Below are 27,178 nucleotides of genomic sequence, written 5' to 3' on the forward strand. Positions count from 1 at the left end.
ACACAATTGCCAACTCCAGTCATGGAGACATGAAGCTTCTTCAAAGCTTTTATAGTTTTAGCTTTTACCTTTTGAAATAATTTTATATATGGTATGATGTAGAGGTTTAATTTTTCTTTTGCATGTGGATATCCAGTAGACCCAGTATCGTTAGTTCAAAAGACTGTTCATGCCCAACTGGATTTTTCGGCACCCTTGTCAAAATTCACTTGACTATATATATGAGGGTTAATTTTTGGATCATCTTTTCCAATTTATTGGTCTATAGATCTGTCCTTACGCCATTACCAAATCAAATGTTATGAGAACGCTTCCCCAGTCATCTTGCATATTACCAGATGCCTTATGGAATAATAAAATGTCAATGTAGGGGAATATCTTTAATTCCACTTCTGTGGAGATGTTTTGCTTCTGGATGGAGCCTGTGGCCCGCAGACCTTGGTGACCTTATGACATGATGGGATATTAGGCTTACAAAGTCGACTCATTCCTTTTGTTTTCTTCATTCAAACATTAATCTTTAACCCAGTGCCTCCCTTTCACTCCCATTTCCATCAAATGTCGGTAATAGGATCTGATACTTGGTGGACAACTTTCTTCATTTTGTCTATCTCCTAATCCATAGCCTCTTCCATAGATTTCACTGTCTAGGAAGGAGAAGATGAAACCTGGACCATCTGCTTTCCTCTTTAGAAATCTCTCTAATCCATCATCTTGCAATTGAAAAGTAGATTCTGTTTGACCCGGTTCTTTTCTGAAACACTGGTGCCAATCTTGTTCTTGGCATAGATCCTACATTCTCAGAAACACATTGAGATGCATAGTTTTACCTTTAGCTTCATATATAATTAATGGAATAAATATTTTATCCCATCCAAAGAAAACATTTCAAGAGTACAGTTGTTAAAATTCAGGAAGTAATTAATCAATCAGAAACAAGTAAAAGATTTGTTTGGGGCAGACAGCAGGAAGACCTACACCTGAACACACCCGGCTCGCATTGTGGCCCGAGCCTCCCCACAACACGGGGCTGGATTCCAAGGTTCAGATCCTCAGAGACATAACCAACAGTTGTGTTGCCCTTTGTGAAGGAGTCTTGGAATTCACACGAAATGTCTTTCAACATATTCTGTTCATTAGGAGCCAGTCACTAACGTTGACCCATATTCTAGTGGTTTTATGCAATGAATATTTCAAAATTTACGGACACATTTAAAAACCACCTTGATCTGTCCACTGGCCACAATTCTTTACATTCCCCCCACATGGAAAATACACTCATCCCTACACAATACTCGCCACAAGTCTCAATTTAATGGCATCAGGCTCAGGTTCGAATCTAAGATTTTACCATCTTAGTCTGGTGCAAATGGGGATGAAGGGCCTGGGTTTTGGTTTCTAGGATAAAGCCCCTTGAGGACAATTCCTTTCAATATGAAAACATGAGAAAGGAAGAGACAAGTTATCTACCACCCACACACCCAACATTCTGCTCGACTGCTGAAGTTTCCCCTGCAGAAATAGAAAGTGGAAGGCACGTTAGTCCATAGCAATTCTGAAATACAGCCTGATGTGTGCTGTCCGTTCTTTGATTAGGACTTAGTCCTAATCATGCCAATGCTTCTCCATGGCCCTTTGCTGTCCCCTGTGAGCTCTTTGTTCTGTCCTTTTCATAAGAAATGACCTGTGCTTGCAGCTCTTCCCTCAGCGTCATTCCTCCACCCAAATGTCTAAGACCCACAGGCCTCCTCTATTTTTCACTCTCTTGGTTTTTATTAGTCCAAGGTAACAAGGTGGTTTTTTGCTACTTGATTATCCTAAAAACTTGGAGTTGCGTGAGAGTTTATTGGGGTTCGTGCCATTAGAAAAGCCACCGTCATACATCGTTTTGAGATAAGCTCTTGGGCTTCCTGTAGCTGTTGTAGGACCATGCCTTTAAAATTCTTTTCCTCTGAAAAGCCTTCCAGGAATTTAAGGCCCCACCTTCACTCTTTGGAAGTCTTGAGGAAGGCTTTACAGTCTTGTCCTCATCCGTAGATCATGTCTTCCTGGGAGCACAGCGAATTTGATCTTCACTCAGAAGCCATTTCTTCATTTTAGCATGATTTGACAACAGGGCATGTGGGAGAGGCTGTAAATGGGAAACACATTTGAACACAATAAGTCCTGGTTCCTTTACAGTTCACAGTCTTTCGTTAGCTCATGTATCTCATGGGTTTTACTTGGTTACTTCACAGCAAGAGTCCCCTTTTATCCGGATTTCAGACTCATTTTCTTCACTAGCTGAGAAGTCTTTGTGGCCAGCCTCTTTAGGGGCCCGCAAGCCCCCAATAACCGTCTCTTGGATGCTCTTGTGGGTGTCGTTCTCATTCTTCTCCACATCCTTTCGGGTTCCACCTACCTCCTGGTGGAAAGGCACTCCTACAGGTTTTAGATTGCTTTTCTTTGTGGCCTCACACCATTTTGAATATCAGTATCAATGCCAGTTGTTCATTGCTGCTCAAGAAACCAACTCAAAAGCTAGTGGCTCAAAACAGCATCTGTTTTGTTCACCAGTAATGCAGTTGAGTGAAGCTCAGTGAGACTAGCTCATTTCTGTTCCACTTGGCATCAGCTGCGTTGCCATGAAGCTGCGAATGAGAATCATCTAAAGGCTGTTACACACACGTGTAGCAGTTGAAGCGGGGTTTTGGCCGGGACGCCCACTGGGGCCGTCTCAGCGCGAGCATCTGTAGGAGGCCTCACTGTGTGTCCTGGGCTTCTTCATCTGCACAACATGGTGGCTGGGTTCTCAGGGCGAGCTTCCCGAGAGAAAGTCAGATGGAAGCTGTATCACATTTTCTGCCGCAGGCATAGCATTCTCACAGCAGTTCTGCCCTATTCCATGCACTAGAATCCAGTTACATCCTAAGGCCAGCACATATTAAAAGGGAGGGAATTTCATGGAGAAATGTCAAGAATTTGTAGCCATGTTTTAAAAACACTACATCCATCCACTCACCTCATCTTACCAAATAAGCATTGTATCTACAGGAAAGTAGTTCTACCCAACTCAGTATCACTGAAATTCCAGCAGATTTGTTGTTATTATTGCTGTTTAGGATGTTCTTGTATATTGTGGAAAGAGAGGATTACAAGATAGCATTATCGAATTAAGACACTTTTTTGTTGTTGAAAAAATGTAGCGATCATCTCACTAAACATTCACAGTGTGAGATGTGATTTCTCCTTAACCTTGGGAATCATTTCTTCTTGAAAGCAATTCAAATTACCATGAAACATTTGTAGCTGACGGAGGCCTAACTATCTCAAGATGAGTTACTCGTAACTCCCTACAACTTCGTAAGAAATTACGGAGAGTTAAAATGGGGAACAGGTGAGAGACTATCAACTCAGAGGTGACTTACAGTCATTTTATAGAAGAAAAACATGAACCAATCATTCAGGAAATCGTAGTAAATCAAGTACAGATGTTGTGTGGCAAAGTCGATGACAATAAAGGATACATTTTTGAGTCTCCTGGTGCTTTTCTCTTTGTTCTTCATCTGAGTAATTCAAGTTTCCACATTCTAAGACTCTACTACAGTATGTATGACATTTTATGGCAACTGAGTTTATTTCACAAGTTGATACTGGTTTGGGGTTAGACTATTCTCAGTCAACTTCCTTCGTAACCAAATCATACTATCTTACTCATTCAGAATGATGCTCTCAAAGCAAAACTGGAAACTGCATCTTCAGAATGTCTCCATCTGTGGGGTGGCCAGTTGGCTCCATGGTTAGAGAATCGTGCTGGTTCCAATCCTTGGTAACCAAGGTCGCTGGTTCGATTCCCACATGGACCAGTTAGCTACACCCTCCACAACTAGGTTGAAAACAATGGCTGGAGCTTGGAGCTGAGCCCCCAGTGGGCGGCCGGCCGTTGGTTCAGTGGTTAGAGCGCAGTGCTCATAACACCAATGTTGCCGGTTCGATTCCCGCATGGGTCAGTGAGCTGTACCCTCCATAACTAGTAGATTGAAGAGAACAATTTGACTTGGAGCTGAGCTGCGCATCCCACAGCTAGATTGGATACTGTTACTTGACAGGGAGCTGATGGGTTCTGGCAAAAACACTGTTCCCCAATTATAAAAAAAAAATTTGTTTTAAAAAGTTTTTTTTAAAAAAAAATATCTATACCTTGTTGAAGAAAATCAATCTTAAACAGGAGTTATTATCTATGAAAGGAGTACAAATGTCATGTGAAAAAGTAGAGAATAAAAAGAGTGGAGATAAAAATTATTAAACCTCAAAATTCATATAGTCACGAATGTGGTAAAAAAGAGTGAAGCAGAACACAGTAAATTCTGGGATATTGAAGACTGAGCAAGACAGGATGTAGTAGAAAAAGTTTTTAAATCTATTTTTACAGGTTAATTCATTGATTTTTAACACGCCTTAATTCATTTTGCTGCAAATTACGTTTTCGATATGCATAGTGTATGTGATTCTTCTACTCCCCTTAACGGCAGTTGTTTTTATTTTATTTTTTTTAGATTTCTGGAACTAAGGTGGTATTTGCTTCTCCTTCTTAATATTTCAGTTCCCATCATTATTGTCACTCAGTTGATCTTTGAGATTTGTTCTTTCTGAAAAATCATTTGATTTTTAAGACCAATTGATATAAAACGAGACTATTAGGAAATAAAGAAAATAAAATGCACCATATTCTTAGATTATTAAGTCATATTGTTCAATTTTTAAAATTGATTCTCTTATTGGAATAGTTAGATGAGATGATTCAAAATATTTTCATGATTCAGATCTATTTCATTCCGTATTGATGGTAAATATTTTAAACTTCAGCTTTTTTTTTCATTTAAATTGCCCTCCAAATCATTGACTTAAAACTAAAGAATACAAATAGACTGTAATTATTCAGTTTATATTTAATTTTAAAACGTATCCTTTCTGTTGGCTTTAGGAACAAGCAGCATCTCAAAAAAACGTACACCCGTTAAATGACCATGATGGCGCTTCCGTAAGTGACATGGACATACTCAGAATTAAATATCTGGTATCTGAACTCTCCAAAGTGAAAACTTCTCATGAAATAGAATTGGAAGAATATGAACACCTCTACCTAGAGGCATTAAAACTTATCACATCATTGGAAAACAAACTAAACAAGTAAGTCCAAATAAAGTCAGAGAAAATCAATCGAGCTCATTAATTTGCCTCTGAAGTATAATTTTTATCCAGGCATATTCCCGAGATTGATAGTAAATGAAAGCTTACTAAATAGTATAATTTTGGAAAATGATGTTAGTGAATAAATTACTTTTAAAATGTTAGTTAGTTCAGGACATTTGCATCTCTCCCCATTTTTGGTTTTACATGATTGTATTTTTCCTTCTCGCGGTTTTCATAGAGTTAATCTGATCTACCAGTCTTTAAGCAAAGTGTTTTTGAAACTTTATGATTTAGACAACGCTATTTTTTATAAAATTTCTTGTCAGAATTCCCCTAAATAGTTTTTAATGAGGTAACTATTTATTATAAGATAACAACTTAAACCCAAAGGGTTAAGTACTCTGCATGTTCTGGCACTTGGTACATGTACTGTCTCCATTGTGCTCTGTGTTATTATCTCTAGAGGTCGCTTTCAGACAAGCTCTTCTTTCTAGTCTTTCTGATGTCCACAAAGGCATACATGTGAAATATAGCAGAGGGTTAACAACGTAGGGGTGAGGGTAGTATAACCCAAGAAGTGGCTAAAAAGATAAGGTGGTGAGCCTGAGGGGGTGTGTGGAAGACAGAAAGCGCAGAGCCCACGCCCAGCGCCTTGGTCACAGTGTTATATTATAAGCTACATGCCTGCGGAGCGGTTTCATTCAGTAGGATCACCAACCAGGCTCCCTCCTTCTCCCCCAGAGGCTGTTGTTCTACATGACACCTCAGTCCCAAATGGTTAATTTCCTCAGGGTAATGAGGGCGTTACCCAAGGGCGGTGACAGCAAAGGCTTGAAAATATCTTGGTGGGATTTTTAAAAAATTCTAAACTCGTTTGCTATGTATGTCTCATGGCAATCCTCAAGAATCTTATTGGTTCAGCCATTGCAGAAGGCAGCAAGTATTATCTGTGAAGCCGTGGATGTCACTGATAGCCCGTTTCCTCCCCTCCCTACTTTGAATTTCTTCTTAGTCTGGTGTCCCCATAGAAACATATGTGCTTGTTTAGGATAATTTGAAAGCTATCCTTGTGCATGGTAGGTCTGCCCTGACGCATTTTCAATGTTAAAATGCTGTTTAATGGGAAATTTCTTTTACTATTTATTATGGCAACTTGAAAAAAATGCAAGTCATTCAGGAAAAATAACATTGAAAGCTTTGTGTCTTACAATCTTCACAGTGCTAATGAAAGACTGGCAGAGGCTAGAACCCATCTTCGCGCAAAGGAACAGCCGAAGGAGTTTCTCAGCACTGCTCTTAGGAGGGGAGTCCTTGAGCCACCATGTGTTGGAAGTTTGAATACTGAGTTACTCCTCAGTGGAAATCCTGCTCCAAGAGAAAATTTGGTGATTGCTAAGTCAACCGCACGGGCTTCAAATGACATCATAGGGTATTACTGTCCCAAGGTTCGTTATATTAGCTTCTTTCCCTTGCATTTCAGATTTCTTTCTTTTTTATTTATTTGATATAATATTGTTTTGTTTTGTCTTATATATTCATTGGGGTGATATTGGTTAGTGAAATCATATGGGTTTCAAGTGTACATTTCCATAATACATCATGTATATATTTCACTGTGTGTTCACCATCCCGAGTCAGTTCTCCTTCCATCGCCATGTATTTGACCCCCTTTTCCCTCTTCTACCTCTCTCTCTCCCCCCTCACCCTCTAAGTGTTGTCTGTGTCTATGAGTTTTTGTTTCTTTGTTTGTCGTTGATGAAATTTTGAGTTGTTTCATTGACTAATGCACACGAAGTAAAAGGCATAATATGTGTGCTAATATGCATAGAAAGGAGATAGAAATTTTACAATCTTTTTTTTAAGTCCCTAGAGCTCTCATGTGTTAAGAGTTATTTATTATTATTTAATAAATGTAACTAAAGTGATACATTTAAAATGCTTGAAAATTTGCCTTTAAATTTTATTACAGATGTTAAATATCATTGCCTAATAACCAATGGTATGCTTTGAGATGCTTTGGCTTCTTAATTGGTTTTAGTTGGAGATGATTCATAAAAATTTTAAAGTTTTGTGCATCCCAGTTTTTCTTCCCCTAAGCGTAAGTGAATGATGGCCGGCCAAACACCTAACCACAAATGGATGTTTATTATTAAATGAAACAGATATAATCCTTTTTATTAATTCGGCAAACTTATAATACTGAAAAAAGATTAGTCTCTGTTTTTATGGTTAAAGTTATCTTCTAACAAGAGAGTATATCCTTAATTTTTATTTTATTCGTAGCACTACCTATTTCAGTGTTTTAAAATGAGTTGCTTCACAGTTGTACATATTCTAAATAGGGACATTAAGCAAATAATTGAATTTTTAAAATGAAGTTCACTTATGTCTATATGTCTTGACAGCATTTGGGTAATTGATGAGTAAGGTGGCAGTGCTAGGGAGTCTTTAAATCACAACTCGTCCTCTTCGTGTGACGTGGTTGTTAAAAATACTCATTCTTGAGTTCTTGACCAGCAGGAGTTCTGTTCGGTTCTGTGTCATAGTTTCCATCTCTTTGATAAAGTTCTCCTCCTGGTCATTAATTTTACTCCTGAAGTCATTGAACTGCCTGTGAGTGTTGTTATATCTCAGTGACATTCTTCATGCTGTTACTTTGTTTTGTTTTACCCTCCAAAATGTTTATTACATTTAAGCAACGTGGAGAATACAGGAAGGAAAGCACAAATCATCTGCTCGGAACAATTGGTCTAATTTATATGCAGCATACAATATAGAAAATCAGTTTAAAACGGTTAGTGGAGGTCAAATTGAGGAGGGCTTTAAGTGAGTTTGATTTTTTTCCTCTAGGCAGCAGTAGGCATAAAAAGGATAACGAAATAATAATTCTTTCATGGGGGAGTTTATAATATGTGGCAGAGAGTCTGTTATCTCCTTTGCATTTGAAAAATTAAGTGAAGTATAATGTAAGTCGTTAGTTTCAGGTGAACAAGCTTTTCCTGGTTCGTGCTAATCTTTGGCCCTAGAAGTAAATACTGTATGTCTTTTGACTATTGACATATAGTATTTTATATAATATAGTATATAATATACTCAGCTTCTTGCTGGGGCTACAGCTGAAAATAGCTCAGCCCTGTTTCTCTTTGGCATGACTCGACTGTGTTGAACTGGGTTATTTTAAGCTGAGGGCCAGATTGCTGATTGACAGGTGTTATATATGTGCCTGAAAGTCATCAAGAAGTGCTATTTTTTTTTGTTTGTTTGTTTTACTGTGCAGAAACTAGTTCTGGGTGTCTTCTTTTTTTTCAGTGAATGAGTATTATTATTTTTAACTCTTTTTTATTATTAGTTTCAGGTGTCCAAAACAATGTAATAGTTACACATTTATAATTTGTATGCCTCACATAATGATGACCCCTCTCCCCTCATCAACGACCCCTCTGACATCACATACAGCCATTACATTTCCACTGCCTCTATCCCTCAGGCTGTACTCTACTTCTTGTAAAAATATATATACATACATGTATATGTGTGTGTGTGTGTATAACAATTGTAGTTAACATTAACATTCATTATTGTTCAGCTTCAGCTTCAGGTGTACAGTGCAGTTGTCAGGCATCTACATCATCTCTGAGGTGCTCTCCCTAATGAGACAAGTGTAATCAGATACCCTACAAAATTTTTACATTATTGATTACATTCACCAAATTGACTTTCGTATCGCCATAGCAATCTTGGGGTTATCGATTGTGCTTTGTAATCCCCTCACCTTCCCCCTTATCCCCACCCCGCTCCCATCTAGCAACCTTCAGTTTTTCCTCTGTGTCTCTGAGACTGTTTCTGATTAGTTCACTCATTTATTGTTTTCTTTAGATTCCACATATAAGTGAGATCATAAGGTATTGTCTTTCTCTGTCTGACTTATTTCACTTAACGTAATGTTCTCTAGGTCCATCCATATTGTTGCAAATGGTAAGATTTCCTTCTTCTTTATGGCTGCGTAATACTCCATTGTATAAATGTACCACAGTTTCTTAATCCAGTCCTCTACCGATGGGCATTTTGATTGTTTCCATGTCTTGGCTATTGTGTATAGAGCTGCAATAAACATAGGGGTGCATACATTTTTTTGAATTAGAGTTTTGGATTTCTCCGGATCCATGCCTAGGAGTGGAATTGCTGGGTCATAAGGTAGTTCCAGTGTCAGATTTTTGAGATACCTCCATACTGTTTTCCATAGTGGCTGCACCAATCTGCAGTCCCACCAACAGTGCAGTAGCGTTCCCTTTTCTCCACATCCGCGCCAGCATTTGTTGTTTGTTGATTTATTGATAATAGCCATTTTGACTGGAGTGAGGTGGTATCTCATTGTGGTTTTTATTTGCATTTCTCTGATGGTTAGTGAGGTTGAGCATTTCTTCATATGTCTGTTTGCCATCTGTATGTCCTCTTTAGAAAAATGTCTCTTCATGTCCTCTGCCCATTTTTTAATTGGGTTGATTGTTTTTCGGAGCTGAGTTGAGTGAGTTTTTTAATAAAGTTTGGATATGTCAATGGCAGATATCTTCTCCCGTTCAGTAGGACCCTTTTTTGTTGTAATGATGGTTTCCTTTACTGTGAAAAAAATGTTTAGTTTGATGTAATCCCATATGTTTATTTTTTCTGTTGCTTCCCTTGCCCAAGGGGATGTATCAGTAAAAATCTTACTCCGGGTAATATATGTAAAGTTGCTTCCTATATTGTCTTCTAGGAGTTTTATGGTATCAGATGTTACATTTAAGTTTTTGACCCATTTTCAATTTATTCTTGTATATGGTGTAAGGAGGTGGTCCAGCTTCATCTTTTTGCATGTGTCTGTCCAGGTTTCCCAGCACCATTTATTGAAAAGACTGTCTTTACCTCACCGTAAATTCTTGCTTCCATTGTCGTAGATTAAATGGCCATATAGGCGTGGATTTATTTTTGTTCCGCTTGTGTGTTCACTGTTAACTTGTCTTCTGAGTCGCTGATTCGATTCTCTGACTCATCTAACCCACTGGTAATTCCTTCAAGCGTGTGCTTTATTTCACTTGTTGTATTCTTTAGTTCTAACTGGTTGTTCATTATGATTTCTCTATCCTTCTTTATGTTGTCACTAAGCTCTTTAAACATTCTTATCGTCAGTGTTCTGAACTCTGTCTCTGATAGGTTGGTTACTTCTATTTCATTTGGTTCCAATTCTGGAGGTTTCTTCTGTTCTTTTATTTGGGACATGTTTCTTTGTTTCCCCATTCTGGTTGACTCTCCGTGTTTGCTTCGATGTATTAGGTAGATCCCCTAGGATGCTCGGTCTTTGCTGGGTTATCTTATGTAGTGTGTGTCCTTTATATCTGACTTGCACCACTTCCCTATTCTCCTGTGCGTGTGCTCCAAAGGTGACCCTGGTGTTGTGTATATTGTCCTGTGTAAAGTTGAACTTTCATTGCTTTTGGCTGGTCAGTAGGTGGGGTTGATCCTAGGCCGCCTAGTTGTGAGACTTAGCTCTGCCCTCGGTGGATGATCTGCTGCGTGAGGGTTGACCACTCCAATTAGACTTGGCCTCTATGGGCTCTTGTGCCTGTAGTGAATTCCCTCTGGGTGTGTCACTTGTAGGTCAAACCCAATAATACTCTGGTTGGGTCTGGAGTTGGTGTCAGGAGGTGTTGAATCTTGTGACTCTTGGGCTGGGCCCTGGTGTAGGGCAATTTCAGAACAAAGCCAATCACCAAGCACAACAGCAACAACAAAGTCAAAACCAAATACACTCACGTGTGAAAACAACCAGTAACCCACACTCAACACAGGCAAAAATATCAAAGATACAAAAACAAAACAAAACAAAAAACGCAGCGCCAGTCTTGGCTTAAGCCCACCAAGTAATCTCCAGGCCGTCCTCTGCTGTACCAGAGAGTCCTCTGTGTATTGTTCAGGCAGAGCCGGTCACCTGGTGCCCAGAGTGACCCTGGGACGGCAGATGTAGATGAGTGGGGCTATCGGGTGTGGATGGTAGTTTCTACAAAGTCACTGCAGTTTCTGTTCTTGCCTGCACATATGCGCACTGAGAGTAACACAACCAGCCCTGTGCCCAGGTCTCCTGAGTCTTAGGTCACTCCTTCCGTGTGTGTGTGCGTGCGTGCATGTGTGCGTGTGTGGTGGGAGATTTCTGAGCTGCTGAAAGCCCAGAGCTGCGACTGCTGCCTACTGCTAACCCCTGGGCATGTCTCCACAGTTGTAATTGCCCTGCCCTGGGCAGGTCAGAGAAGGTGGGGACTGGGGATGGAGGAGTCTTCTCTCTCTCAGCCCAGCAGTGTCACACACTTCCCAGCTTCTTCCCTGGGTTGCAGTAGCTACAAACCGGGTCCTCCCAGATCCTGAGCACTATGGGTCCTCTGTAATCTGACACTACTCCTCAGATCAGGGGCCAGCGTGAGTCTCTGGAAGGGTGGGGGTAGGATTGGGAGAGTCGGGGGAGGGGCCCAGGTATGGTGCTTACTTCCTTTGTCCTACCTAGGGCCCAGCTGGAGGTCTCAGGTGAGGTTACTGCCTCAAACTCTGGATATGCTGCTCTCTGGGCAGGGAGATGAGCTGTGGGACAAGGGAAAGAGCCCACCTCCTGGCTCTTGTGGTCTCTGTTCTGTCCTGGGACCACCTGCACCTCCGCAGCCATGGATGCGGGCCACGTCTCCCTTCCCACTTCCCCTGCTCGCCCAGTTTGCCCACCTTCAAGTCATCCTCCTACAAGTCTCTTAGCTGTTCTGTGTGATGAGCAGAGAGCATGACTGCTGTTTTGAAATCTCGGTCACAGAGATCACAATCTTCCGTAACTTTGACTTGGTTTCTGGAGAAGTGTCATCTTCTCTCAGTGTTAACCATGTCACATTGCTTCTTCATGCTGCTGAGTGGCTTGTTCCTCTACAGGCCCATTTGAAGTAGTGAATACTTTCTTATGTAGGTACATTTCGATTTGAACAATTAAACAGGTATATAATTAGGGGTCTTTCTTTTGTTTTTAGTAGATGGTACAAGAGTATAGTTTCTGTTTTCTCCCACAGGTGCTCCTTGAGTATGGGAGGTCCAGGGGCGGGGGCTTAGCTGTGGGGGTGGGAGTCCAAGCCTGGGTGACCAGGGAGATGGGTGTTGCAACTGTATCCAGGTCTCCAGGGTCTCTGGTCACCACCACCAAGCAGGTGGGGGAAGTGGGTGGTTGAGGGGGGCCTGTTCTTGAGCCCGCTGAGCTGCTACCTGGTTCCCTATGTCTACTGGTAGCACTGTGTGTGGTCGTGAGACTGGAGAATTGTTTCTGCTGCTGCTACTGGTCCCTGGTGGTGCCAGCACTGCTGCATCTGGAGAGGGGTGGGGGGATGCTGCTGCTGCCCCGCTTAGCCTCCCCTGGGCAGTGATGTGGGAGCTGCACCCCGTCCCCTCCACCGCCACTGCCTTTGCTGGGGCTTCAGGCTCAGCCTTGTCCCCCTGGAACTGCAGCTGTGGGCTGTCCCTGTGCTTTCCTCCATCCTGCCTCCCTTTCACATCCAGTGCACCCTCTTTCCCTTTTACAGATGCGTGGTCTTTTAAGGAATCGTAGTGTGTTGAGCAGAAGATCCTTTCTTGGGCTATAGATGCCCGATGAGTTGTAGATATCGTGGAGATAGAAAGGGGTTGTCTCTCTTGACATGATGTTTACATCATTCCAAAGAATATCCATTTTGATCAATGCAGGGTGGTTTGTGGTTTTGATGGTGTTTTGTGGCGTCCTTTTTTTTTTTTTATAGTTTTATTTTATTTTTACATCCCTCACAACGTGAACCCCCCTCCCCCCATCCACCACCACCCCGACCTCACACCGAGCCATCACATTATACACATAAAATTATAGTTGGCATTCATTAATGTCCAGTCTCTGGTGTACAATGCCATGACCAAGCATCCACCGCATCCCTGAGGTGGTCTCCCAAACAGGACACATGTCCATCGGACACCCAACAAAATCCCCAAACACTATTGAGTAAGTTCCCCAAAGTAATTCTCAAAAGACCCTGAGGCCATCCTGTGGTCACCAACCGCCCCCCAATCCCTTCACCCTTCCCCCCATCTCCAACCCCCTCCCCCCCACCCATCTAACAACTGTGGCCTTCTTAATGCAGAGAAACATAGCACAGGCCTGTGCTAAATGGGGCTCCAACCTTGTGTTTTCATTTAGCTTCCCCTTAATAAATCATAGGAGAACAAAGCCAAGGATTTTCGGACAGCCCTTCGGCTAAATGGAGTCCAAGTCCTTCAAAGTGGTGAACCTGGAGGAAGGACTGGGTACAAAAAGAAAGTGAATGGCCAACCCTTCTGTAAATTCTTAAGCATGATGCACAATTAAAATGTTCTCAGTGGTTTCACCACAGAAATCAGAAGATGAAAGAGTGTAAAGGCAGAAGCAATGAGAGAGAATATGCTTGTGGACATTTTTCCTTTAATTATTTTTTGGTAGGAAAGAGGTGTTTAGTTTTCAGTATTTCCTCATAAATTGGAAAATTGTTTATGTTAAAGTCAATGCCCTCATTCCAAGGCCAACGTTGTTCCCTTGTGAGGCGTTGGGTTGCCAATCATGCAAGGCTGAATAAGAGATGGAAAAGCCCCACTCTGTCAAGATCCAGAGATAAGTGTCCCAAATCACTAGGGAACACTGGAAAGACTTATGATGTAATTGTGATGATGTGAGGTTGGACACAAGTGCACTAGATGGTAAAGAGAAATCTGTTTTGTGTTTCCAATTTCGCTATACTTAACCCCCACCATGAATAATACCTGTGTTGGTTTATATTGTTCAGCCAAATTTGATTCTGAGGAAAAGACAAGTCATTTTAAGGAAGAATTTCCTCAACTTGAGTTTGCTTTCTTTAACTCATGATTTTCTCCTTCAAGTTCCCTTTTCTGTGTTTAGAAATGTTTATGCTTTATAAATTGAGTGTGTTTGACTACTGTTAATAGGACTTGTGATATTAATCTGTCTTTATTTTTAATAATGACTTTAAAGATAATACTTGAGTTAGAAAGCTACTATTTTGTTTCTCATGCTTTAACATTATCGAGCTACATGACAAAGTTTTGCATATTCATTTTCTTTTGAGTTGTACTCAGAAATTGAAGGAATTTTCCGGAATATGAGGTAGTAGCTGGCATAGCACGCTAGCCTCAATAGGGAGACTTATCCCATTCCTGGCCCGCAGCTCCTTGGTTTGGTGACCTCAGGTGACCTATATAATCTCTGTGAGTCTTGGTTGCCTCTTATGCAAAATTAGGGACTTTCACTAAATCAGTGACTTTCAGACCTGAAAAATATTCTTTTTATCAAAGAATAGTACCGTTCTTTGAGAAAATTTTTTTTGTTTAATGACTCTGTTTACCCAAAAATAAGACCTAGCCGGACAATCAGCTCTAATGTGTCTTTTGGAACAAAAATCAATGTAAGATCCGGTCACGTCACATCACATCATATCATATATCATACGCGGTCTTATATCATAGTAAAATAAGACCGGGTCTTAATTAATTCTTGTTCCAAAATGCATTAGAGCTGATTGTCTAGCTAGGTCTTATTTTCGGGGAAACACGGTATATAAAAACAGAGACCAAGGGTGGCCACATGCCTCAGTTGGTTAGAGTGCAAGTTCTTAACAACAAGGTTGTGGGTTCGATTCCCACATGAGCCAGTGAACTGCGCCCTCCACCGCTAGATTGAAAACAATGGCTTGAACTTGGAGATGAACCATGGTGGGCAGCCGGTTGGCCCAGTGGTTGGAGCACTGTGCTCATAACACCAAGGTTGACAGTTCGATTCCCACATAGGCCCGTGAGAAGCAATGGGTTGAGCTTGGAATTGGGCTGCTGGTGGGGAGCCTGTTGGCTCAGTGGTTGGAGCGAGGTGCCCATAACACCAAGGTAACCGGTTCAAGTCCCACATTGGCCAGTGAGATGCACCATCCACAACTAGATTGAAAAAAAGAACAATTTGACATCCGGGAAAAGCAAACTGTTCCTCAGTAGTCCCCAATTAACACAAAACAAACCAAAGCAGAGACGTGTAGAGCTACCTAGCTAAAGGAGGGATGCAGACTCCTAAGCTGTGCTATCCCGTGGGTGTCCCCAGTGGAACCTGAGCTTTCTCCGAGACGTAGTCTAGTGAGAACTGCCAGTAATGAGAAAATCCTTCTAGTTGAAATCCTTTGAATTAAAGTTTGCTGATACATTTTTTTGTGTATAATTTTCTCACCTTTCTATATATTTGATAAATGGAAAAGTATAATAAGACTGCAGATATGTTGTCCTTATTAATGTTGGACTTCAAGCTACTTCCACCATCTGAACACACTCCTCACCTAGAAATAAACATACCGTGTTTCCCCGAAAATAAGACATAGGTGGACCATCATCTCTAATGTGTCTTTTGGAGCAAAAATTAGTATAAGACCTGGTCTGATATTATTTTATATTACATAAGACCCATTCTTATATTATGTTAAAATAAGACCGGGTCTTATATTAATTTTTGCTCCAAAAGTCGCATTAGAGCTGATGGTCCAGCTACATCTTATTTTCAGGGAAACACGACAGAAAGTGCTGAAGTAAATATTTAAGAAAAGAGCTGTTTTGGGGGAAAATAATAATAACGCTACATTGGTAGTTCCTTAATTCAAGTCGTGTAAAAATGTGATTTACATTTTATATTGTTGATTAACAATAACTTAAAACTGTTTCATGAAAGTCTTCTCCCTTCCTATGGTATTTAGTTATTGATTTTACACGGCCTGTCTGGTGATGTTGTTGTCACATTATTCACATTATAAGCCCTTTCTATCAAGCCATTCACAAAAAAAAGTGTTATGCAAATATTGGAAAACAAATTTGTCTTCCCCTGTCGGTGCCTGCCGATGAGAAGAACAGTCCCTGAAGTGGGGAGTGAGGATTGAGAAAAAATAGAAGAGAGACAAAGATGGGATCGGGAGGGCAGGCAATTCTAAGTAGACTGCCGCAGTTCTAAGTAGAATGCCTCAGATCTAAGTAGAATGCCTCAGCCCAAGTTTATTTTTGCAGCTTATATACTCTGGGCATCAAAAAGTAACAGAACTGTCTGCAATCTAGTAGTTACAATAAAGGTAATACACAAGGGCCTGTTTTTTGGCCAGCTCCACACTTCCTGACCTTGTCTAGTTCTGTGTTCTCAGAGTAGGAACTTCTGCCTTGCTGGGAGCACAGACCACTCAAGGAAGTCAAAGGTTCAACATTTCACAAAACAACACCTGCTAGCACTTTAGCACGGTTTCCCACATTCCCCCTAAATTTGTACAAGGATTGGCTGTCACATTGTTGTCACCATAGTGTCTATTAGTTTCTGGATATTATTTTAAGCACTACTTTGGACATTTTGTGAGAGGATAGCTTTCAGAAGAAAGGTTTCAGTAAGACCACTCTAGACTGGGACACTTGTAATATAGTTTGAAATACTCCCACACATTTCATAATTAAATAGACTATAACTACAGCTATTTTAGTGTTTCAAAAATTGGACCTGATTTCTAAGGAACAAAGTCACATTTAAAAATTATATATTATTTTTTGTTTCTAACTCTACAAAGTCATAAATGAGAAAGTAAATTTGAAAACTGGCTCTAGGTCATACTTTATTCAAGCAGCTTTTCGGAAATCTTTCTGTGCATACGAATACGGTAATGTTTCAGTCATAGACTGCAAAATCGTTTTGGTTATTGTTTCTGTCAGTAGAATTTTCACATGACGGCACAGTACCACTTTCATCATTTTATGTCTTTAAGGTTCTATGCTGAAAAATGAATAGCCTAGAATACACCTTAAGATTACTTTTCTAGAAGTGCAAGAATGGAAAGCTCATTTTAAGGAAAAGTCCATTAAAGTAAAAACAAAGAACAAGAAACATTTATAAAGGACAATTTTTCTAAAAATTGCAAAGTAATGCATTCAGTGTAAAATATGACTTGACTTGTTTAAACTTCATTGTACCAATCAAATCAAACGTCACTCTTTTGAAATTATGTATCTTAGGTAGACCAATATCAATTGCACTGTTGGTCAGATTAATCTAAATAGCATCTCATATAGATGGTCTCTATTATGTACAATCAAAATAAGCAGTAATTTATGTTATTCATTTTTAAACTTTTTTGTATTTATATAAATCATACGTTAAGTCTATTCTCTAAAGGCATTATTTAAAGAGCACATTTCATAAGATATATCATTTCTACAATAAAGTCTCTTGTTTACCTTAAATACTATAATAAGATTTGATTTATTTCAGTCGCTGCTGGAGTACCAGGAAAAAAAAACTAAAGAACTATACAAAGACGGTATGTTGCCAAAATGTATTAATTCAAGTTAGATATCATTGATTTCTGGAATAAAATGTAAATATTAAATGGCATCCCTTTCCATGTTCTGATAATAGATACTACATTAAATATTTTCTTGGCCTTAGCAAATAAAAAAGGTGAAAGCATAAACATTCATAGTGAAGACAAGGTCATATGAGTAATATCTCAAGAGTCTATGTATCTCTTTTTATTTATGGCCTGTCCCCTTCCTTTCTTCTGCCATCCCTATGGAACTTTCCACGTGCACGTTGAAAACGGGGCTTCATCAACTTTTATGTTTTTGCCAGTGATATGAGGCCCAATAACAAGACTTATCTAGTGATACTTAAGCAATTACTGTTCATATATGGTGTTTCCCCGAAAATAAGACCTAACCGGAAAATAATACCTAATGTGTCTTTGGGAGCAAAAATGAATATAAGTCCCGGTCTTATTTTTGGGGAAATACGGTACCTCCTAGAAGGGCCAAGCTACCATATTTCCCCGAAAATAAGACCAGGTCTTATATTAATTATAGCTCCAAAAGACGCATTAGGGCTTAATTTCTGGTTAGTCTTATTTTTGGAGGAAACACTGTAGCTGTCACCTGATGGGTGACATTTAAATCTCCAGTCATTTACTTTGTCATTAGTTTACCATGTACCCTCAGGAGAAACTCCACATTGCTTTGCATGGAATGAAAACACCCAAATCAATGTAGTTCTCACCAAACATCTCAGCCTATATCTTGCTACCAACCCTCGTTTGCCCCTTTGCTCTAGCATCTAGCTAAACCAGACTACTTCTCGTTCCGTAGTGTTCTCCCCCACACTAGTCTTCGCATCTGCGTCTTCCCTCTCTCTGGCATCCTCTGTCCTTGTCCTTCAGGCATCAACATCCATGTCACCTCCACCAGAGAGCAGACAATCAACACTGGGATGTCCCTTTTGTGGGTCCCACTCGCGTCCTGTTGTGCATTTGTATGGTATAGGGGCCTCTGAATGGAAATTGCCTGTTCATCTGTTCCTTCAGCTTATAGTAGATGATGGGTCAGGGCTGGACCGTGTCATCTTCGTCTTGTAACTTCAGTGCTTGTCGTACGACCTTGTTTATAAATGAATGAAGGATGAGACAACCAGAAGCTCTGATACTTGGCCACAATAGCAGTCAAGTCAGTGTGCAGCCGTGGGCAAACTGTATTGAATATGATCTCCTGTTGTGAGCTGTGGCCTCATCTAGAGGTTTTCTCATTCTTCTTAACACTTATACTTAGTTGTATTTTAAAGAACATAATTCTGTCTTTTTCTTTCCAGCTCCTGCTGAATTTGAATCTAAATTCAATCGAAAAGTTCCTCTATCACCTATTGATAATCTACTTGAGAATATAAAACTAGAAATCGTCTACGATTTGAAAAAAAAGTATAAGCTCTAAAATATAAATAGTACAAGTGTATTTACTGGGCTGTTTAAACAACATGTTAATTGTATCCCAAAATATATGGCATGTGAAATCCTTATTACAGGAAAATATTTTTGTATCATATGTTGTGGGGACAGAGCCTGTGGGGACAAAACCCCAAAAAACAGTTTCCAGGCTCTCGGCCTCACATAGAAAGGTGCTGGCTCGGGTAGTAAATGGCCATAAACTGTGATCAGATGCCAGCAGCTGTGGCTAGTTGGCCGTCAGCTGTAACCCGTAAGCCATTGGCCACTAATATAACGGCTGTGGCTATGCTAGCAAAAAGGAATGAGGGCTAGCAAGAAGATGGTGGCTGGCAAGCGCGGACTGCTGTTAGGCAGATTATGTAGATCCTACTTCCTGTGTCTCCAGCCCAGCCGCCAGCGAGAATATATTGGTTTGACTCCCCTATCTATGGCTCCGTGGGTGTTCCTTTTTGGCCTTACCGTGTCCTGCGTTCTTGGGCGGGGAGCGGTAGCTGAGACCCTGCACGACAAATGGCGCAGTGAGCAGGGTCCCCTGCGTGACACATGGCGTAGTCGGCAGGATACGGTGCTGGCCAAAGCTCTCCGAAGGGCAGTGGAGCAGTTTGTGCGTATGAAAGCTCAGTCTGAGGAAGACCAGGAGGAGCAGCTGCCAGAGAGCTCGATTTCCGTGGAGCGGTGGGAAGATGTGGATGGTTCCCCAACCAGCAGAGGCCGGAGAAAGTGGAGAAAGCGAAGGTTGTTGTGGCCCTGTGGGCTGGGAACTGCTTGCTGACGCAGCCTGGATGCGGGACTTGTCCCAGGAGGAAACGCTTGCTGAGTCCTCATTGTGAGATGAGGGTGAAGTCAAGGTCATCCCTCACCCCCAGGACAGCCCTGGCGAATGACTATGGACTATGAGGAATTGCCTTCTATCCCTGATTTAATGGACGCTTGACTGTTTGGGAACATACCATCATGTAGTGGGACTGGCGGATGTTTGCTTTTGTGTCTTGACTGGCCACCATTGATAATATGTAAGCACCTTGATGTGAGCCACTGTTGTTCCAGCACAGTACCCCGAGAGGCCCAGAGAGAGAGTGGCAGTGCCCTGAGAGCCCTGGCTGTGTCCAGGAAGTCTGGCTGTGCCCAGAGAGAGTGGCGGTGCCCTGAGGCCCTGGCTGTGTCCAGGAAGTCTGGCTGTGTCCAGGAAGTCTGGCTGTGTCCAGAGAGAGTGGCAGTGCCCTGTGAGCCCTGGCTGTGTCCAGGAAGTCTGGCTGTGCCCAGAGAGAGTGGCAGTGCCCTGAGAGGCCCTGGCTGTGTCCAGGAAGTCTGGCTGTGCCCAGAGAGAGTGGCAGTGCCCTGAGAAAAGCTGGCTGTGCCCGGGGAAACAGGTGGTACCCTAAGAAGCCCAGGATGTCTGGCTGTGCCCAGAAGTACTGGGGTGGTGCCCTGAGAAACCCTGGCTGTGCCCGGGGAGACTGGTGGTACCTTAAGAAGCCCAGGAAGTCTGGCTGTGCCCAGAAGTACTGGTGGTGCCCTGAGAAACCCTGGCTGTGCTCAGAGAGCCTGGCTGTGTCCAGGATATTGCATTCACCTCCAGGCTCCTCGCACAGGGACCCTCGCGGAAGACACTTGTCGCGTAGATTGTGAGGCGAGAACCTGTAGGGGTGGAGTGTGGGGACAAAACCCCAAAAAACAGTTTCCAGGCTCTCGGCCTCACATAGAAAGGTGCTGGCTCGGGTAGTAAATGGCCATAAACTGTGATCAGATGCCAGCAGCTGTGGCTAGTTGGCCGTCAGCTGTAACCTGTAAGCCATTGGCCACTAATATAACGGCTGTGGCTATGCTAGCAAAAAGGAATGGGGGCTAGCAAGAAGATGGTGGCTGGCAAGCGCGGACTGCTGTTAGGCAGATTATGTAGATCCTACTTCCTGTGTCTCCAGCCCAGCCGCCAGCGAGAATATATTGGTTTGACTCCCCTATCTATGGCTCCGTGGGTGTTCCTTTTTGGCCTTACCATGTCCTGCGTTCTTGGGCGGGGAGTGGGAGCTGAGACCCAGCACGACAAATGGCGCAGTGAGCAGGGTACCCCGCACGACAGAGCCCCAGAGAGCAGTTTCCAGGCTCTCGGCCTCACGTGGAGGGGTGCTGGCTCAGGTAGTAGATGGCCATCAACTGTGGTTGGATGGCCGTCAGCTGTGGCTAGTTGGCCGTCAGCTGTAACCAGTGAGCCACTGGTCACTAATATAACTGCTGTGGCTACACTAACTGTCGGTGCCTGCCGACGAGACAAACAGTCCCTGAAGTGGGGAGTGAGGATTGAGAAAAAAGAAGAGAGACAAAGATGGGATCAGGAGGGCAGGCAATTCTAAGTAGACTGCCGCAGTTCTAAGTAGAATGCCTCAGCCCAAGTTTATTTTTGCAGCTTATATACTCTGGGCATCAAAAAGTAACAGAACTGTCTGCGATCTAGTAGTTACAATAAAGGTAATACACAAGGGCCTGTTTTTTGGCCAGCTCCACACTTCCTGACCTAGTCTGGTTCTGTGTTCTCAGAGTAGCAAGTTTTGCCTTGCTGGGAGCACAAACCACTCAAGGAAGTCAAAGGTTCAACATTTCACAAAACAACACCTGCTAGCACTTCAGCATGGTTTCCCACAGGTCCCCCTTTTTTATATAAAATTAACACAAGGGTTGCGCCTGGCTTAGGTGGTTGGTACAGATATGTCCATTTACCCGTCATAGGAGACCATCCCTCTAGCGAACGGTTCCTGTCTTAGGTTATGTACATTCTTACCAAATCCTAACCCGTCTTTGGCTGCCGACCCATTGTAGGGGCTTTATACATGGGTGTCAGTGACACGGTGAACCTGGGCAGATAATCTCAACTCATGAACCTTTGTTTGGAGATCGATGAAGCCCTTGAGTATTACCTTTGTGAGCAACGGAGTAAACCACATGAATAGAGGAACACCAACAAAGATTATTACAAAAGGCAGTAGCAAATGGAACAGAGCTAGAAAGGAGGGGAATTCTCCTCTGAGGTCCGAGTACCAAGGACCTGAAATGTTAACAGGTACCATAATGAAAGAGGGTCGGTGGAGAACTACAGCTCTACTTTTGTCATTTGACCAATTGATGCTATTACTTAGGTTACACTGTATACAAGATACATTAAACTGGACCCTGTCAATATGGGTGATGTTAAAATTTCCAATCATAAGCACATATGGAGCCTTGACACAAGCAGTGGTATTGCCTTCTACCTTGCCTCGTCCCTCGTCCATACTCATAGTCACTGTATCCATTGCTCCCACTAGTTTACAAATATGTCTTTGGGGCCGGGAGGTATACCATAATCCCACAACCACTCCAGTCTTAGTCCCGTGTTGGACATCAGCACCTGTGTCATGGCCTCTGGGCCATCTATAACAGCTTGATTAAACCCAGGGACACTATATTCCCCGGGTTCTTTATAACATTGTCTCCAAAGGATGGATCTGCTATTTTTTCTGTTCTCCTCACTGCAAGGATCATGGGCTTGTGGTGGAGGTGGGTTTTTATCCCTGATGTTTTTCCATCCTGCTGGCTGATGGAATGTGACACTCTGTCCTAGGTTGTCTCCGTGAATTGTCTGGCTGCCCACACGGAAACATCCAGTAACGTTGACATTATCGCGAAGCATATGAGGAGTCCTATGCCCAAGCCGCTATGATTGAATCCAACAGCTTGTAGGACGGCAGGAGCGAATGGATGTCCTAATAGCCTAGTGTCATTTGTCCCACCAATGATTTCAGGCCTGTTCCACACAGTGGGGTGTAGCATGGGAGGGTCAGGAACATATGCCCAGTATGCTGAGGCATCTGCGCAACCAGCAGGATCTCGAAGACGCTCATCAGCAAGCCACACCAACCTCTCAGGCAGCCACCGCGCACCTCCATTGTCCTGTGAATAAACACAAACATGCCCTCGTCCCCAAATTAGGACTGGGTCTGGCCCATGCCACTGGTTAGTAACTGGATCCTGCCATCTCACTTGGGCATAATCTTGTTGAGTGTTAGGATGCCAGAAGCGATCTGCGGCAGATCTGCCACGCGCATCCAGGTTTAAAAAATTTAGAACAAAGAGTGTGATTAAGGATTGTATGTGGGGAGACGGGGTAGACTCTAACGCTGCTGCCACACATTCTTGACATAGAGTAGGGCTATTAGCCATACCTTGAGGCAGCACCAGCCATTGATATCTCTTCATAGGTTTTTGTAAGTTACTTAAAGCAAACCTTTTACAGTCCTTGGGGCACAATGGTATGGTATAAAAACAATCTTTTAAAGCCAGGATTCTCTTATATGTGTTTTGGGGTATAGCAGAAGGATTAGGCAATCCCGGTTGTAAAGCCCCCATGAGCTCCATAGTCTCATTTATTTTTCTCCAATCTTGTAACAACCTCCATTTACCTGATTTTTTCTTAATTACAAATATGGGAGAGTTCCATGGAGATTTAGAAAGTGCTGTATGTCCCTTATCGAGTTGCTCCTGTTCCAGCAACCTTGCAGCCTGTATCTTTTCTGATGACAGGGGCCACTGTTCTACCCAAACAGGTGTGTCGCTTTTCCAAGTGATAGCATCTGCATGGGGTACAGGAGGAGTAGTGACCCCCGTTAAAAATATCCCAAGCCAGCTCTTTGTGGTAAGGGCGAGGGAAAGATAGGCTCTTTTCTCCCTTGTCCAGAGGGACCTGAGCCATCTCTAGGCAGATGTCCCTGATCGAACATCATCATAGTGACCTGTTGATTAGGGCTGTACAGGTAACCTCCCATCTGACTCATGACACGTCTGCCCCATAGATTGACAGGCAATCCTGCCACTATGTATGGTTGAAAGGATCCTTCATGTCCCTCTTGATCTTTCCACAACAATATATCACTGCTCTGTTCTGGTGACTGAGATTGTCCTATGCCTTGTAACTGGGTTAGTGTTTGCTGCTTTGGCCAGTGGCTAGGCCACTGATCTGCAGTTAAAACAGAGACATCGGCCCCGTGTCTAAAAGGCCCATGAAGGAACGGCCATTAATGGATAGTGGTAATTCCGGCCTGGTGGTGAATGGCCTGGGCCCAATAAGCATCTGATAAACCAAGGCCCGCGTCGCCGCTGGATTTATGGCCTGCTGTGTTACCCGCTTTGACACGTGGAATTAACAATGACTGTGCTGTGCGTTGGCCCTTATCCATCACTGAAGTGCCTCCAGGCGAATGTGTCATAATCCTGATCTCTCCTGTATAATCCATATCCACACTCCCGGAGCAGCCAATAGCCCTGTCATGGTAATACTACTCCTTCCTAGGATGAGTCCCACAGTCTGTGGAGGCAGAGGCCCAAAGACCCCTGTAGGAATAGCTCGCATTCCCATCTCAGGTGTTAGTACTGTGTAGGCGGCGCTACTGAGGTCCAATCCTGCGCTGCCCGGGGTTGCTGGGAAGAGTTCCTGAATGGATTTCCCTGGTAGGGGGACCAACTGCGGCAGCGCCCCATAGCATTGTTGCGGGGCCACAGTAAGCTGGGAAGGCGGCCAGGCCGCTGTGCCAGGTGAGTGGCCGCAATAAGACTGCCACAACCACGCGTGCACCTGCCGGGAGTCCTCGCGGGCGCTCAGCTGCGCGGGTTTCTCCCGGGGCGCCACGGCCTCCGGCGACTTGCAGCCGACCGGCTCGGGCAGCCCTGCCCTGGAGCTGGATATCGCATCCCCGCGCTTCACAGGCTCGCACTGTGGCTCCCACTCCTCGGCGGTGGCCTTAGTGGAGGCGAGGCCCGCGGCTCGTCCCAGGGATGCGGGGTGGCGGCAGGAGGGCCCGTCAGAGAAGTGACGGGCTCTTGGTCTCCTCCACCTTTGCCCCGCCCGGGACGGTGGCCTCGGGCCTCGTCCGGCCCCTCTGCCATGTCTCAGCCCCACTCTGCTGTCTTGTCCCTGCACCGTCTACCACCCTCACTGGCCCCTCCCCATCTAGGCCCTCCTCATCCTGGGGGTCCAGTCCGTTTAGCACACTTTTTAACATTTGAGTAAAAGACATTCTGCTGTTACCCTGTCCCATGATTTTTTACTCCTGACCGTGGTGTCTCACCGAACCCCTTACCTTATGCGACGCGTCTCAGCTCCGTGCGGTGTCCTTCACTTTATCCCCAGTATTCAGGTCCCTGTTCGGGCGCCACTTGTCGGTGCCTGCCCACGAGAGGAACAGTCCCTGAAGTGGGGAGTGAGGATTGAGAGAAAAGAAGAGAGACAAAGATGGGATCGGGAGGGCAGGCAATTCTAAGTAGACTGCCGCAGTTCTAAGTAGACTGCTGGAGTTCTAAGTAGAATGCCTCAGCCCAAATTTATTTTTGCAGCTTGTATCCTCTGGGCATCAAAAAGTAACAGAACTGTCTGCAATCTAGTAGTTACAATGTTTGGATACACAAGGGCTTGTTTTTTGTCCAGCTCCACACTTCCTGACCTTGTCTGGTTCTGTGTTCTCAGAGTAGCAAGTTTTGCCTTGCTGGGGGCACAAACCACTCAAGGAAGTCAAAGGTTCAACATTTCACAAAGCAACACCTGCTAGCACTTCAGCACGGTTTCCTACAGGTTCGGATTGTCCGCGTTTGAGTTTGAGTTCGGGTTGGAGTTCAGAGATCAAAAATTCACGACCAAAACCATTGTCATCCTATGGTGACTGTAGTTACATGCAAAGCTGCACCTCCTTGGGGAGTAACAATAGAGGCTTAACAGTGGGGGAGGAAAAATAGGCTTCAGGAAAGTAATGCAAACATGTACTGAACACACAAATAAGCCAATAACAATAACAATACATCAATAGCAGGTTAGACATTCATTTCAGGTACCCAAGGAACATTCTCTAGGATAGACATTGTGCTAGGCCATAAAAAAATTAAAATAAATTTAAAAGAAAAGAAATAACACAAATTATGTTTTCTGACAATATGGAATAAAAGCAGAACTAGCAGCAGAACAACACACTAATATATACTAATCGGTCAAAATATAAATCACAAAGGAAATCCTAAAAATAAAAAATATTTTGAAATGAATAAAAATAAAGACAAAATAAATAAAGTTTTCTGATGCATCTAAAACAGTACTTAGAGGAAAATATACAGCTATAAAATATGTATATTAAGAAAAAGAAATATCTCAAGTCAATAATCTAACCTTTCATCCTCAAATGCTGAAAAGAGAGGAACAAACTAAACCTAAAGAAATTGTGAAGGAAATAATATATATTAGGGCAGAAATTAGTGTAAGAGAGAAGAGAAAAATAATAGAGAAAAATCAATAAAAATGTCAGCAAAATTGATAAACATTTAGCTATATTGATCAAGAGAAAAAGAGAGAAGACTCAATTCTAGAATCATAATCAAAAAAGGGGGCATTACCTTACAGAAATAAAAAGATAATAAAGGAATACTATGAAAAACTGTACACCAACACATAAGATAACTTGATGAAATAATAATTCCTAGACAGACACAAACTAACAAAGTTGACTCAAGAAGAAATAAACCGATTAAGTAAAGATATGAATAGGTAACGAAAAATGAGTCATAAAGAAATGCCCAGAAGTTCTCACTACTGAATTCTACCAAAGGTTAAAGAATTAATGCCAATTCTTCACAAACTATTCCAAAAGGTAGACGAGGTAACGTATCTCAACTCATTTTATGAGACCAGTGTTACACTGATTCCAAACCAAACACATCAAAAGAAAATATACCTAAAGGCTAATATTTCTTATGAAAGTGGATGTAAAAATCCTCAGCAAAATACTAGCAAATCATATTCAGCAAAATACAGAAAAAAAGCATATTCCATGACCATGTGAGATATCCCTGAAATACAAAGTTGATTTAAAACTCAAACATCACTTAATGTAACACATCATATTAATTAAACAAAAAACACTATCATGATCATTGCTACAACCTCAGTAAAAGCATTTAACAAAATATAATGCCTTTTCATGAAAAACAAAACAAACAAAAAACAAAAACAATCAACAACAACAACAAAAAAATACCTCAACCAACTAAGCATGTGAGATAATTCTCTAAACCTGAAAAGAGCATCTATAGAACAGCCATAACTAGCATAATATTTAAGAGTGGAAGCCTGGATGCTTTCTTCCTAAGACAGTGAACCC

General features: G+C 42.5%; 1 protein-coding gene across 1 annotated transcript in view; it reads left to right on the forward strand.

Moving 5' to 3' along the window:
* LOC308502944 (uncharacterized protein) overlaps positions 1–20,970 on the forward strand; it is a 171,627-nt gene extending 150,657 nt beyond the window's left edge. The window contains exons 37-40 of the mRNA XM_081080747.1: positions 4,964–5,169; positions 6,392–6,617; positions 17,513–17,561; positions 18,878–20,970. Of these exons, the coding sequence (XP_080936873.1) occupies positions 4,964–5,169; positions 6,392–6,617; positions 17,513–17,561; positions 18,878–18,996 (600 nt within the window). The 3' untranslated portion in view covers positions 18,997–20,970. The remainder of the gene's footprint in view (positions 1–4,963; positions 5,170–6,391; positions 6,618–17,512; positions 17,562–18,877) is intronic.
* The last annotated feature ends 6,208 nt before the right edge of the window (positions 20,971–27,178 follow it).

Source organism: Rhinolophus hipposideros (assembly GCF_964194185.1).
Source record: "Rhinolophus hipposideros genome assembly, contig: SUPER_9_unloc_1, whole genome shotgun sequence".
Classification (NCBI taxonomy): domain Eukaryota; kingdom Metazoa; phylum Chordata; class Mammalia; order Chiroptera; family Rhinolophidae; genus Rhinolophus; species Rhinolophus hipposideros.